Below are 14,857 nucleotides of genomic sequence, written 5' to 3' on the forward strand. Positions count from 1 at the left end.
TAATGACTATAATGACTATACCATAATTAACTGGCATAATAATAATAATAATTAATTGAAATACATTGTATTGTTGTATGTAAACATAAATTTAAAAATGTAAAAAAAAATGTATAATCAATAATGAAATTTTGTTTATTAAGCAATAAAATGTATGTATTATTTAAAGAAAAGAACAAAAAAACAATAAATAAATAAATTTTTTTGGATCCCCCCTCTTGAATAAATCCTGGATACGCCACTGTCTCCCAACAATTTTTTAACTATTTCTTAAACTACTACGACGAAGTGTTTATATCGCTAACATAGAGGGTATCATTCAACAATGATATCCACTTATTATATTTAAGGATTACCACTTATGACTATTTATAACAATGATTTGTGGCTTGGAGTGACTATCGTATTAATATATTATTATGAATACCTCCCATTCAAAGTTAAACGGTACTCCGGAGACGTATAACATTTCAGTCATAAACAACAATAAATCGAGTATAAATCTCCGTCAATAAAGCTTTTCCACTTTTGGTAGAAAATTAAAGAATCAGTCAATCAGAACCAAGTGGCAAGTAAAATACTTTTCTTTTAAATTGTTTATAGTATAAGATTTAGTAATTCAGTATTCGTAAATAAAAAATTCTTTAAACTTATTTTAATTAATTTTCAACAACTTTACTTAACAGAACACATACAATTTATTTATTTTAAATTTGATTACTTAAATACTTTGATAATCAATAAAGATGTATTTTATTTTTTATTTTTTTTTTTGTAACTTGAAAGAAATCAAAAAGATTCTTATAAAATACAATTTTTATCATGTTATTATTAATTAGCAATGGTGAAAATATATGCCAAATTATAATCACATAGATGTGCCATTTAAATAAATAAAGTTAACACTAATGCAACTACGAAAAAAAAAATAGGCACGTGATGGACTAAATTTTAATAATGATGAACAAATTTTAGAAAATGATTTACAAAATATTAGTTTAGGTTTGAAGTATCTGGAATTAGATATTATAAAGTATTGGCGATAAAATCGCATATATTTTGTTTTTCATACATTTACACAAGTGTTTCATATAGAATATCTTGTTAATAATGAATCATTATTAATGATAAAATATATCATGGAAAACATAAAATAAAATAAACAACTAAGATAACTAAAAATTTTGATTTGTTGTACAATAATATACGTAAACAATAATAAAGAATTATGTTCCAAAATAAAAATGCATGTTGTAAACAACAAAAAATAATAGGTATTATTCAATTTTATTTATTAAACTTTTGTCTATTTTATGAACATAACAACTTCAAAATAAAATTCAATGAAATATTTTCAAAGCTAAAATAATACAAATTAAAGCAATGTATTAGGTTATGTATTAAAAATATTCATAGTCAAGCAGTGACCATCCAACCGTCATACATAACTAATAATAATAATATTAATAATTATTTATAAAAATGCAGTAAACAGTATTTATAAACTTTTTTTGTTAACAGATATATTAAATTAAAAATAAATTGAACTTAACCTAATAATTTATTATAAAACCAATCCCTAAAAAAAAAAGAATGCACTCTGCTATTTATTAAGTTTTGATTATATCTGGTCATTGAGTAAATTTACGTAATAGATATATAAACTATAATTAAGCCATAAATTATTCTAAATCAGTAGTATTAATACATATTATTCTGAGAATTTTGAGACTGTTATACTGTGGGTATAAAGTAATAATACATTATGTAATGGTAAAAAGTTTCAAGTCTCTATGATTAATACTTCTTAAATTACTACAAAATACTATGAAATCATTATTTTTCGTTTGAATATCCAATTTCATCTAAATTCAAACTTCAAACGCTTAGAAAAAAGTGAGATTATAAATTTTTGATGCTTATAAATTTCTATAAAAACAACTTATAAGAAACCATGTTTAACCTTTTTAAGATTTTTTAACAAAACTAACATTATTTAAAAAAAAAAAAAATTAATTTTAATATCCATAAATTATAACATAATATCAGTCAAAATATTTTGTAAAATATCACAGAATATATAAAATTATAGTTTAAGTTGTAATGAAATACATTACAACTAAAGAAAAGAATATTTTGAAACTGTTATTCATATCTAATTCATTTTTTTTTATTTATTTATTTAATTTTTTTTTTTTTTGCAGAGTTTTATACACTTACAAATAATTCTTTTTAATTATAAAAAAAAAAATATTTATATAATAAATAAATTTTATTGAAAACTTAATATATTATGTAAATAATCCCATTATTTACTGTGTTTCGTTAATTACAATCGTTTCGTTAGTTTCAGTAGCACAAACGTTTCTTTCAAACCAAATAGATAACCGATAATCTATACATAGTATAAAATAAAGTCGCTTCCTGCTGTCTATGTCTTTAGATTTTTAAAACTAGGCGACGGAATTTGAAGCGATTTTTTTTTATTTGATAGAGTGATAAAGAAAAAGGTTTATATGTATATAGCATGCATAATATAGTAGAGAAACACTGATAATTTTTAATAAATATGCACTTACGTATAATTGCATAATGTATTTTATTTTATTATTTTTGGTTTCCTAGCAACCTGTCAATCTAATCTGTATATCTATACAAGAACGGTAGTTTAGTATCAATAGGTACTATATCAGTATCCAATTCATTCCTTCGTCTAGCATTCGATTATAGGCCCGATAATAAATATTACGCTCATTTAAAAGTAGAGATTGGTGCTTTGGACAAGAAATGTCTACGTTGTATGCGCTTAAATTAAAAAAAATAAGCGAGCCGGTATGTGTTACGCGTTAAAAATAGTGCAGCTACCAGAATTTAAACACCGCCTAAACTATTGAATGGTTTACTTATTGATATGGATCCAGATTCTAACCTGTTCCTGAAGTCAATTCGAACATTAAATTCATGTTTCCAAATTACATTGTTCGGAGAAACAGAAATAGTTAAAAATAATGCTGGTCAAAAATGTATTTCAACATTAAAAATCAAAAACCAAGCTTATTACAAAGTTTATCACAGAAATAATTTTTATGGCAGAACAACGTGTGCCGAGTCAGCTAGTAATATTATATAATACTACTTATGTAAAATGCTATGATAAAAAAGTTGATTTATTAATGATCACTTGGAACTTTTCTTAGTATTTCTAAAGTTATATTATATTTTTGTATAATTATATTATGTATTATAATTTATAAACAATGAATTATTTAAATAATTATCTTAATAGTCCATTATAAATGTTAACTTCATATCAAATGTGTATCTATTAATACGTTTTAGAATAAAAAGAGTAAACAAGAACACAGAAATACTTTTTTTTGTCTGAGATCTCATTTTTTAGATGATAATTGTGCCTATATATATATATATAATTATATTTTTTTAACTAATCTTTTTTTATTTGTTATGATTATTATAATTTAAACTATTTATACATTTTCAACATTTATAATAAACAGCTATCTGTTTATTATGAATGTTAAGTTATATTTTTAAATCAAATTTTACTATAATAAAATATATTTACTAGATTGTAAACTAATTAAAAAGTGTTTTCAATATAGAATCATAACTTAATATTAATTTTAAATAAGTGATTAAATCATAGGTTTTACATTTTATTTTGTACTAATGATAATAATTGTGTTCATATTATAATTTGTATAGCACTCAAAACAAATGATTTCTTAAAATATTTATTAAACTCAAATGACTTAAATGTTATATAAATTACTTATCTTAAATGCCACAGTACAAAAGTTGTTCTTACTGCAAGATAACTCTGTGAACAATGCAAATTATTAAGTACGATTCTTATGCATTTTAAATCCATAGCCATGAGCATGACTAAAATATATTTTACATCAAATTATAATGGTTTGAAGTTTAATTTTTAGTCAATAAAATTCTCAGAAAAATATAATTTAAAAAAAATAACATTAAAAATGTAAAAAAAAATCATAAAAATAAGTTGTTTAATACTTAAAATATAATAAATATTTACTGTAAATCGAATCATCCAATTATTAAATTAATTGATCAACATTTCAAATTTAACATCTTACATTTGAATCCAAATATTTTGATAATATTTCATATAAAAACAATACATTGTTCAATATTATTTGATAACTGTTTTTTTTAAATTTTTTTTTTTTAAATAATATCAGTATAAATATTTTCCAAATATTTTAAGTATCTACGATTTGTTTTTTTTTTTTTAATAACCATTGAAAATTTATGTAGAGCAATTTTTAATGATTATTGAAATTTTTTAACTGTCTACATTCTACAATATATCTAGTGAACATTATTATTTTTTATCTATTTAATATTTTAATATTATATGGTGTATGACATAGTAACAAATTCTTTAACTTAATGTATTATGTATGAATTTTATACCTGTACATCACAAACTTTCAATTATAATTTATAAGATGAACACAAACTTAAAACGCATTTTTAAAATGTCCAAATATGTGACCACACATCAGGTTAAGTATTCTAGTTTCGCTGTATTCCTCTCATAAGAGATTTTTATATTTACAAGTTTAAAAGCGATCAACCGCATTAGTGATTGTCAAATGAAACTTTTCACTCGAGCACAGGTGTATGGCATCAAAACATCTAACTTTCCCTAATTGTAAAATTTAGGCGTGGTCAATTGACGATGAGTGGTGGTGGTTGACCGCTTTCTGGGTACCATAACAGTAAGGGCCATAGAGTCTAAATCAAGTTCGCAAGTCATGACAGGTGAAATGACAAAAACGACCATTTAATGCGCTTATTTGAACACGAAATCGAAGACCTTGAGCAAACCAAAATTTCGCATTTATTCTACTACATGCAAAAATGTTTTATTTGTAAATTATGACAATGTATTATAGCTCAAAGTTTTAATTTGTTTGAGAACCATAATATCAATCATATAACTCGCCAAGATTGGCTTTAATTAACATGTATTTCACTAGCCCTGACAAATATGATTAATTTTTGTATTGTTGCTTTGTATAAAATTATTATAATAAAACTTTAATGTTAAATCTGTACCAGAAAAATTCAAAATCTATTAAGGGCTAGAAATTGTTCAATAGGTATAGTCCTTTACACTACAAAAAAAAATAAAAAAATAAAAAAATAATAATAATATTTTTTTGAATTTTCTTTCTCTTACTTTCACCAAAATATAATAAAATTTAAGAAATATATACTAAGTGAAATTTCCATAGTCGTTTTAGTTTGTTTTTTTTAAATTCATCAAGCAAGCATCATATTTTGTTGAGAGATAGGTGATATTCATATTATTGTTTTGTAATGGATTACTGTTTCGTATAATCGTGGTATAAATGATAATTATTCAACACATATTTCAAAATAGTATGCGTGTATTTTATGTTCGGCAGCTTTAATTAAAAATTAATGCACAAAATATATTTATCACGAACGTTTCTGTAAAAAAAAAAAATACAAAAACCTAATTATAAACATTACATGTGCTGTATATTTTATGAATATTGTATATACTCAAGTTATACAAATTTTGATAATGACATAGCAGATATCAGGTTAGTCAGAATATAATTCCATATATTTAAAAGCCATTAATGTATAACCGGTAACTTTACCTCCATTTTGTCAGACTGTCACAGTCTTGTTAAAATCACATGGTCAATCATCCCACGTATTAAAGCCACAGTAACGCAATTATTATATTATATTATTTTATTATTCTAAGCTACGGGCTTAATTATTATAAATAGAATGAATTAATCATGAAACGTTGCCTGAACAATTGAATCGATATTAACATTTTACCTATATAATTTATAATAGTGGTTAAATTTAACTATAATTATCGATTTTTCAAACTACGTTAATATCATTTTCTTTTTCCTTCGATAATAGAAATTGGTCATGCTTTTATAATGCTTTTGAAATTATCAACATTTTTACATTTGATCTGAAATTATTTCAATGTGGTCATTTTTATTTGGTTTTATAAAATTTGGCTACCATTATTTGTTTATTTAAATAATCTTTTTTTTTTAATTTCATGTCAAAATATACTACCTAAATGAATAGTGGATATGACTAATTAAATAATATTCTGTGTGTATACTGTATATATATACTTAAGGGTGATCCTTAGTTTTCAATATTAGTTTTCCTTTTCATTGCTCCCCTCCCTAAATCTATTCCATTACTAAAAAAAACATTTATAAAAAGTTTCAGACAAATTGGTTAAATTTAATCCGAGCCATAAAAACACTAAAGTTTAAAAATAGTTAATAACAAAAAATTTCAATTTTTTTAACATTACCGACCATTACTCTAGAAATACAAATTTTGTGATAAAATTTCAAAAATATAAGTTATAGGAAATTGATTTTATAATAATTTGTTACTCATGTATTTTATTTTTAAATATTAAATGTTTACATGTATTCGATTATAAGTATCAAAATGGGACATATTTCATAGATTTCGTATTTAAAACAATAACAAAGACAAATAATTTAATTTAATTATAGGTAATAAATAACTACTTTAGAAATATAAATAATTAGATCTTGTAATAAACAATATTTTTTTGATTCATCCTTAGTAATTTTGTCATTATATTCTTCTATTAACTTTACACCTCTTTCAACGATATCGTTAATAACAGGAATTTTTTTTAAATACCTATTGATTTTTGAACATTTTTATTACTCTTTCAAATTGACGGGTCAGTTTAAGAAAATCTGTGTTTATGGCAAATCGCTTGAATAGATTATTAGTTTTTACATATATAAAATCTTCAATTTCTTTTTCTAATAGCTTGTTATCATTTTTTGGAGATATTTTATATTTTGTGTAGTTGATTACAATTTTGATGCACTTTTTCATTTTTAAGAGTTTTTACCATTTTTTTGGTCGTATTGATCGAAACAGCTTCATCAAAAAAAGCAAAAGCACATATTCTGCCAACAAATACCACAGGTAACCACATAACTTTTTAACCGCAATCTGAGATGTGTCTTTATTTATTGTAGTTTAATTTAAAAGATTCTTGATAAAAGTTAAGTCTTGTGCAGGTACTTTGATAGCAAAGGGAGCGTCAAACCATATTTTAAATTTTAATGTATAGTCGAATAATAAAAATACAAATATATTTCTTAATACAGTTTCCTCTTTCACTGTTAATCAAAATTGCTCACAAAATAAGTATATTTTTAGGCTGTAAATAACTTTAGCCATCCAACGGGCATGATGAATGGCACCTGGTTTCAAAAAAAATACCATTAAGAAGTATGCCACCTAGAAAAATGACCGTCAATTCTAAAAGCTCTCGGTAATCATCCCTTGGGTAATTTTCTTTTAGTCGATCTATAGAAAATTTGATAATATCATTACATACGTCATTTACAGAACCTATTACAATAGAATTTTCTATCCCAGGATTAAACTTTTTAGTATCCATTGTTAACCAGGCTGCTAGTTGAAATCTTTTAAAAATAGACTCGATGTTCCAAAATTGTTGTAATAATAAAAATGTAAAATAATTAACATCTATACATTTTTTGGTGAAATTATATTTTGTAATTTCAAGATTTTTGATAATTATATTAAAAAAACTAACAATATCAAATATTTTTCTATTATTGAAACTTAAGAGCTTTTGTGGCATGCGTTAAAGTTTATCATTTTGTCTGAAAAATTTTAATACGCCTTTTTTTTTTAGAATTGGAATTTATTTCAGGGGAGTAATTTGAAAATTTTACAATACTTTTTTTCTTTATCTATACCAAAATACCACCCTAACGTACTTGTACATTATTACTTTCCTATAAAAACAACAATGATTTTTTATTATAAAATAAATAATTACCTGAGATGTATTTGTTCTTATACTGTATACTTCCTATAAGTATTTAATTTAATTTTGAACCTCAATGTAATACTAATATAATTATTTTTTCAAATATTAATATCTTAGGGCTACAATATCTATTCTAAGACTACAGCTTAAGTTTAATTTTTTCTTTAAAATTGAATTTAATAAAAGTGACATATTATTTTGTAAAAAATCAAAAAATACATATTTTCAAAGAAAATGATTATTGCATCTATATTAATATCTTTGATAGTCGATGATGACGTTACCAAGATTATTTATTTATTTATTTATTTATTTATTATTTATTTACGGGCAGTGAGCCCAATATATTGTACAAAAATATATAAATTCTACCTAAGTGGGTGTTACAGTTACCCAGCTTTACAAGCAGAGATTATAGAGAAGTAGTTTTAATAATACAAAACACATGATATAATATTTACTGACACATATAGGTACATTTAAATTTTTAGGTTAGTATTAAGATTTGCAATTTGTATTAATATCTAATAAATAAGTGAGGGTGCTCATTGCCAAGGCGCATCATCCTATCAATTGGTTGGTTTCTGCCGTAATTAGTATTGTGTGGGGTAATAGCGAAGGGGGTGGAAGATCTAGTTAGACGGGAAGGAACTTTAAAACCAACTTGTGCGAGTAGGGAAGGAGCATCAATAGATCCATCAATTAATTTATGTAGGAAGAGTAAGTTAGCCTCAACTCTTCTATCAGCTAAGGATACAAGACCGAGTTTGTGCATAACTGGTTGGTAGTCGTGAGGTGGATGATTAATTTTAAGAATAAACAATATTATATTATGTTATAATATTATATTAACTTATTCATATAAATTTATTAAATATCGTATTAGAATTTAAGACTAATAATCGTCTGTTTGCGCATAGATAATTGAACTTATTTTACTTCACAAAATAAAATAATTTGTTTAATCCATATTAAATTATTCTTTTTTATTTAAAAAATATATATGTGAAGTTTTTATTGTATTCCCCGTCATCATTGTCAAAAAAAGAAAATAAGTAAATATTGAACTGTATTTGCTATTTATTATTATTTTGTAAAACAGCCTGTTTAAAATTATGAGTAATAAACAATTCATATCAGAATCGTTCATAATAAACATATTTTGGACCCCTTTCAAAATTAGTTTAAATTAAATATCCTGTGTAGACAGGTAGACTGTATTATTCTACAAATCAATACATATAATTAGGTTTTACTTTTGAATTTAGCTAAGAATGTGTGTCATACAGAATGGCATTGTAAACGCTAAGGGGAATCTTCATATACATTATTTAATGTCAATAGAACATGTTTTTATTTTTTTTATTTTATGGCATTAAATATCTAAGAATTATTTAAGAAATAAAACATTTACTTGTATTTGTTTATTCTTAAAGTTAAATAAATAAATAAAAAAATCAAACATTTTAAACTGTGAATTTTATTTATTTTTTTTTTAATTATTAAAATGTATAAAATACGGCAGTTATAACCGAATTTAAATACAATAACTATATTTTTATAATTCAAATAAATGTATATTCATTATAAAAAACGATTTTTGACTTGGCTTGCCGGACTTAAGTTCAATAAAAAAAAAAAAAAACGATATTTTTTATTTATAATTCTTAATTTACTTTTATACCAATTCAAAACTATTTAGTAGTTGTTGTAAAGTAGTTTTTTGTGACTAAAAAAAAAATATCTACCAATTAAGCTATAAAAATTAATATCATTATAAAATTATACTATTAATTTTGCAGGTAATAAAATAAAACAAACAATTTTATCAAATAGATTTGAAATTATTTGTATTATTTGTATATTATTATCTGTAAATTTAACATAGTAAAACTTAACTCTTTATGAAAATAATAGTTACATAATTAATTTGTAATCATGTAAGTACTAAGTATGTTAACTTTTGTTTTATTTCAACTTAAAATTGTATGTTAATCAGTGATTTTTTTTTTAATAATGTTTTAGAACTTTGATAGCATTTAAAAAGTTTATTGTCTACTATATTACAAATATTATTTTCACGGAAATTCATAGTTAAATGCTAATAAAATTAATGTTTACGATCTCCTACTAATATTTCGATGAATTAAAATTAATTGTTAATCTTGGTCATCAAATAGCTGTCAACAATTAGCAAATGCTATTAAAATGATTACAACAATAAACTAAATTATCAAATTATTTCAATTAAAAAAAAAAAGTACAAAGCCGTAGTCAAGAGAGAAAGAGCTCAGGCCCCCTTTAGATATTTTCTCTTAAAACAAATTTAAATGATTTTTTAATGTCTAATACACTTGGAATTTGTACATGTGCAAAATGTTACAATATTCAAGTAAATAAAAAGTTGTATCTATTGTATTAGGTAAACAATATCTGCATTTGATGTACTTTCCTAATATTTAGTTTTAGTGACCTATGACATTTTTTTTACAAAAACTAAATAGGCGATTTAATAGCAATAATAATAGTATTAATAAAAAGCCTGCAAAATATTATTTCTAAATTTAGTGTCTAAAAATACCTTGTATTGATTTTTATAATTCTAATTCAAATTCACTAGCTACTGAAGCAGCATTTTTACTATGGCAGATAAAAAAGATCAAGATTTTGAAAAAAAGAAAAGTTATCAAATGGTTTTATACGTTTTCTCAGAGCAGTTCAAATTTTTTTCCGTCAATTTTTTTATTTATTCAAGAAACTCAGCTAGTATCAACATTGACGTCTAAATAGACGTTTTCAATTTTAAAGAGACTCAAAACGTTTTTAAGAAACAAAAACTGACAATAAAGATTAGTATTACTATCATTTTTTAATGCGTAATGTACATAGAGATATTGAAATTTATACTGAAGAAGTTATCTGAAAATTTAAAAAAAATTAAAATTAGTATAAGACATTATTTGTTTTTAAACTTTTTTACTGTACATATATTTTTTTGGCTTTTATACTCATGTAAAATAAAATATAATTTGAGTAAAAATGTAAAATAAAGTAGTTACTGAAATTTAAAAAATTATTATTTTCATGATTTAAGTGATGATTTTTTAATTTTATATTTTATTGAACTTATTTAAATTTTAAAATTCGTTAATCAAAAAACATGTTTTTACTCTATCCCCTAAAAAAATGTTTGACAGGCCATTGCATTTTTTAAATTATCTCATGATGATGAATATCACCAATTTAAATAATATTAATTGATCTATTTTTTAAATTTTCAGGATTGTAATGCACTAATGCATATATAATTAAAATTAATTTTATAATAAAAGTCATACTGCAAATGTTATCATGTGTTTTCTTTTTTTAATGTATAAATGGATTTTCTTATGCTTAAATAAAATAATAAGAAAATAAACTAAAAAAATATCTTAATTATAATTAGATAATATCTAAACGTATGAGATCAGATGAAATTGTTGAACCACTATTTTTAACTAAATGTAACTAAAATAAAGCGCTGTAAAACCATTACAATAATACATTCTTCTTTTTGCTCAAAACCTATAAAACTAAAATTAAACGTAGTTATATCTATTCATCAGTATCACTAACAAATGATGTACTGCTCATGTCATCATCATCTGAACTTGAATTGTTGTCTTTTTGCGAGTAATTATCATTAGAATTAATTAATTCTTCATCGTCAATTTGCAGGTTTGTTACCGATTGATTTTCCACGGTCGAATTTATTCCGCAAACGTTGGACAAAGAAAAAGGATTGTCAGCCACATTAGGTTCAACCAGCTGCTCAACAATACTTTCGTCGCATTCGACAGATAAATCTTTTTTCTAAAAAAAAATAATATTATGTATATATTAATAAAATAAAATATATTTAATGGATTGTATAAAAATAGTATGACCTTCATCAGTTTAGCTATTCCAGAATTCAAATGTGACGAAACACCAATTGAGTTAGACGATTCCATTTTATCATTTACCAACATGTTCGGCTTATTGATCACGTCTTCGTGTATTTGCCTCATTAGATTTTTTTGAAGGTCTTTGGTATGATCGCTAATCTCGGACTCGTCGTGAACCAATTCAGGTTTTGCCGTTTTTCCGTGGATTCCCAATGATGGCTTTCGATCAACAACGTCAGCTAATAATGAGTTCTTAGACATTACCTTAGACCTAATTAGGTGTAGCATAAAGTTCACGTAAAATACGTTGATAAAATAAAAACCAGTGTTTTAAAAATTACCAGACCTGAGTTGGGATGCAATGCTACGTTGGTTTACTCCAAATATGTAACTCCGTCTGCCGCCATAACTTTGGTATTTTAATTTTTCAATTTTTGATATTAGTTGATCGTTTATATCCTTTAAACGGTTTAATTCTATCTGAAGAGCTTTACTTTTGCTTACCTCTATATTTATTTGATTTCTGTGGTTCTTATTTAGAAGTTCAAGTTTGTTTATTAAATTCTAATATGACAATTAAATAAAACAAATTCTATAGTAAAATTTCTATTTTTTTTTTTTTAAGCTAAATTGTTTGATGTCTATGTACCTGATGCTTGGTCTCCTGCTGTTTAATTATGTTCTCTGCTTCTTCGAGCTGATTCGACAATTTCTCCCTTTCACCAAGTTGTTTGTTCTTGGTCAAATCTAACAAGTGTTTATGTTGTTTTTGAACGTTTAATAACTCAGTACTTAACAAGTGATTTCTGTTCTCCAATTCTCTGTATGAGTTTTTCGTATACTTCAATCGAGTCTGAAGCGAACGAATATCTTCACTGTACGATTTAATCACCTGCGGCAATTGAGCATGTGTGCCCTCGTATTTAGATAGTGCGTTCTCTTGCCGTCTCTCCATCATTTTTAAAATTCGATTTTCACTTACTAAACCCTTTATTTAAATTTGTATTTATCTATAAAAACTTTATTTGTAAGTTAATCATTAATCTTTTGAACTTACGTCTATTTTTTCCTGGGCCTCAGTCAATTTATTCTGTAGTTTATTAATGCGTAACATATTTTAACTGTTTTACACTAATTATCCTAATCATTGACAAAAGAAAAAATATTAAATTATGTTGACTAGTGGAAAATAAACATTTGTAGCATATAACCATACTACATCGTACTTTGTATATTGTTGTTTCCGTTGCTACGGACGTACAAAATCAATGGAAATGCGCTGAAAACTGTTATGTGGAAACCATTTTTACTTAAATAAATATAGTTAATGTTTGGTAATTTAAGTTTCCAAGCATATATTTTTGTTATATCTAGTTTATATTTTTGACCATTCAACAGAATAAAAGCAAACACTTAATGGACATAAATTAAATTGGTATTACCAAGTTATGGTTTAGGTTATAATAAGTATTGAAAAAAACCATATCAATATTTTTATATATTTTTTTTTTTTTAAATATCAGTATTTAATAAAATATATTTGAATGTGTTATCTTTAATTTATAAAAATTGAATATTAAAAGCTTAGACTAGCATGTTAAACATAGATAGATATTATCTTAATTAGGAAAAGGATTACATACTAATATTTACGAAGGTAATATAAAAATATATTAAAAATAAACATTTATTTTAAAATTTACTTTTAGTTAACAGAAAATAAACAAATGTGCATATATATACAATATAATCTGGTGTTTATGCTATTATTAATAACTAGCGGGTTACCCGTTGCGGCTTTTCCTGCAAAATTTAAATAGGTATAAAATAAAAAATAACAATTTATGGCAACAATTTTATTAAAAAATATTAATTTAATAATAATATATAATAATTAATAATAGTTTATTATTTTTATTTTTATTTTATAACTATTCACTTCCAGTTAATGTATTTTAATTTTATGCCAAAATTACTAAACTTGTAGGTGTACTGACTCTAGAACATGCCACATAACATTGTCCATGTGAAAAACAGTCTAAAAATGTGAGCTAGAGGTTCTCGGCTTATAAAAGCTTTTATTCGTTAATGTATATAGCTATAAAATTTATATGTAAAATTTTGTTTTTTATTGATTTCAATACCTTAAAATCAAAATTTTGAAAAATTCTTCCTCAGTCCTCGGTGAAATTATAATATTAATCTACCTCCAAAATGTATTATGAATCAGTTACTCAGGACAATCTCGTTTGTTTGTATAGATTTTATTTATCCACATACTTAATAATAGAGTATTACAATTTATTATCAAAAGAAAACAAAGAGTTTTTCTACGATTCTAAACTGTATATATCGTCACTTTGATTTAGACTACAATCAAAAAATATTTGAATGCTTCTAAATATTTAAATATTGTAGAATGAAATATTATACAAATATTAAACTTTATGTTAATTTTCATTATTCTGTCAACATTTGAATTTCATAGTTTATAAAAAAAAAACCACGCGTATATATTTGGGATATTTTAAAACTGTATTATGAGAATAATATAAACAATCATTTTTTTTTTTTAATTTTCGAGGTTTTTGACTAATCATAAAAATTTTAATCAACGTTTATAGAAAATAAAAAATAAAAAGATACACATTACAACTTCTAAATTTTAAAATTAGTTGAAATATTATTAAAAATACTTTCGTTATAATAAAATGAATCAAGTCTGTCTATAAAATATTGATTTATTTATATAACGAACATTGTTTGATAAAAATTTTTTTGTTTTATAACTGAACATCTAATGTAATCAAAATATAAACTTCAATAATCTATAAACAATTGATGTGTATTTACGCTAAAATTATTTTTTTGTTTTCATCCAATAAACTTTATGAGGATTTTTCTATTACACGCTTAAATATCATATGAAAATTTAAAAAAAAAATGTGTGTATGAATTTTTACCAACGAGTAATTTGCAAATCATCATGATTTCAATACGCTACAAT

At 23.6% G+C, this 14,857-nt stretch overlaps 1 protein-coding gene across 1 annotated transcript; it reads right to left on the reverse strand.

Moving 5' to 3' along the window:
- Window positions 1-11,448: 11,448 nt before the first annotated feature.
- On the reverse strand, window positions 11,449-13,022 carry LOC112595096 (asparagine-rich protein). The gene is made up of 5 exons (XM_025340186.1): window positions 12,908-13,022; window positions 12,500-12,838; window positions 12,197-12,414; window positions 11,851-12,121; window positions 11,449-11,776 (listed from the first exon to the last, which is right to left on the reverse strand). The coding sequence occupies exons 1-5, from the start codon at window positions 12,962-12,964 to the stop codon at window positions 11,519-11,521; spliced, it is 1,143 nt and encodes a 380-aa protein (XP_025195971.1). The 5' UTR covers window positions 12,965-13,022; the 3' UTR covers window positions 11,449-11,518.
- Window positions 13,023-14,857: the final 1,835 nt, after the last annotated feature.

The sequence above is a fragment of the Melanaphis sacchari genome, unplaced genomic scaffold (genome assembly GCF_002803265.2).
Source record: "Melanaphis sacchari strain LSU unplaced genomic scaffold, SCAv2.0 Contig254_pilon_pilon, whole genome shotgun sequence".
Lineage (NCBI taxonomy): Eukaryota > Metazoa > Arthropoda > Insecta > Hemiptera > Aphididae > Melanaphis > Melanaphis sacchari.

Excerpts from the sequence above, each read along its gene's own strand:
- LOC112595096 (XM_025340186.1), bottom strand. The coding sequence starts at position 12,964 with ATGTTACGCATTAATAAACTACAGAATAAATTGACTGAGGCCCAGGAA. Across the intron at positions 12,839-12,907 it reads AGGCCCAGGAAAAAATAGAC|GGTTTAGTAAGTGAAAATCG; the intron begins GTAAGTTCAAAA and ends ATTTAAATAAAG. Across the intron at positions 12,122-12,196 it reads AGCATTGCATCCCAACTCAG|GTCTAAGGTAATGTCTAAGA; the intron begins GTCTGGTAATTT and ends ACACCTAATTAG.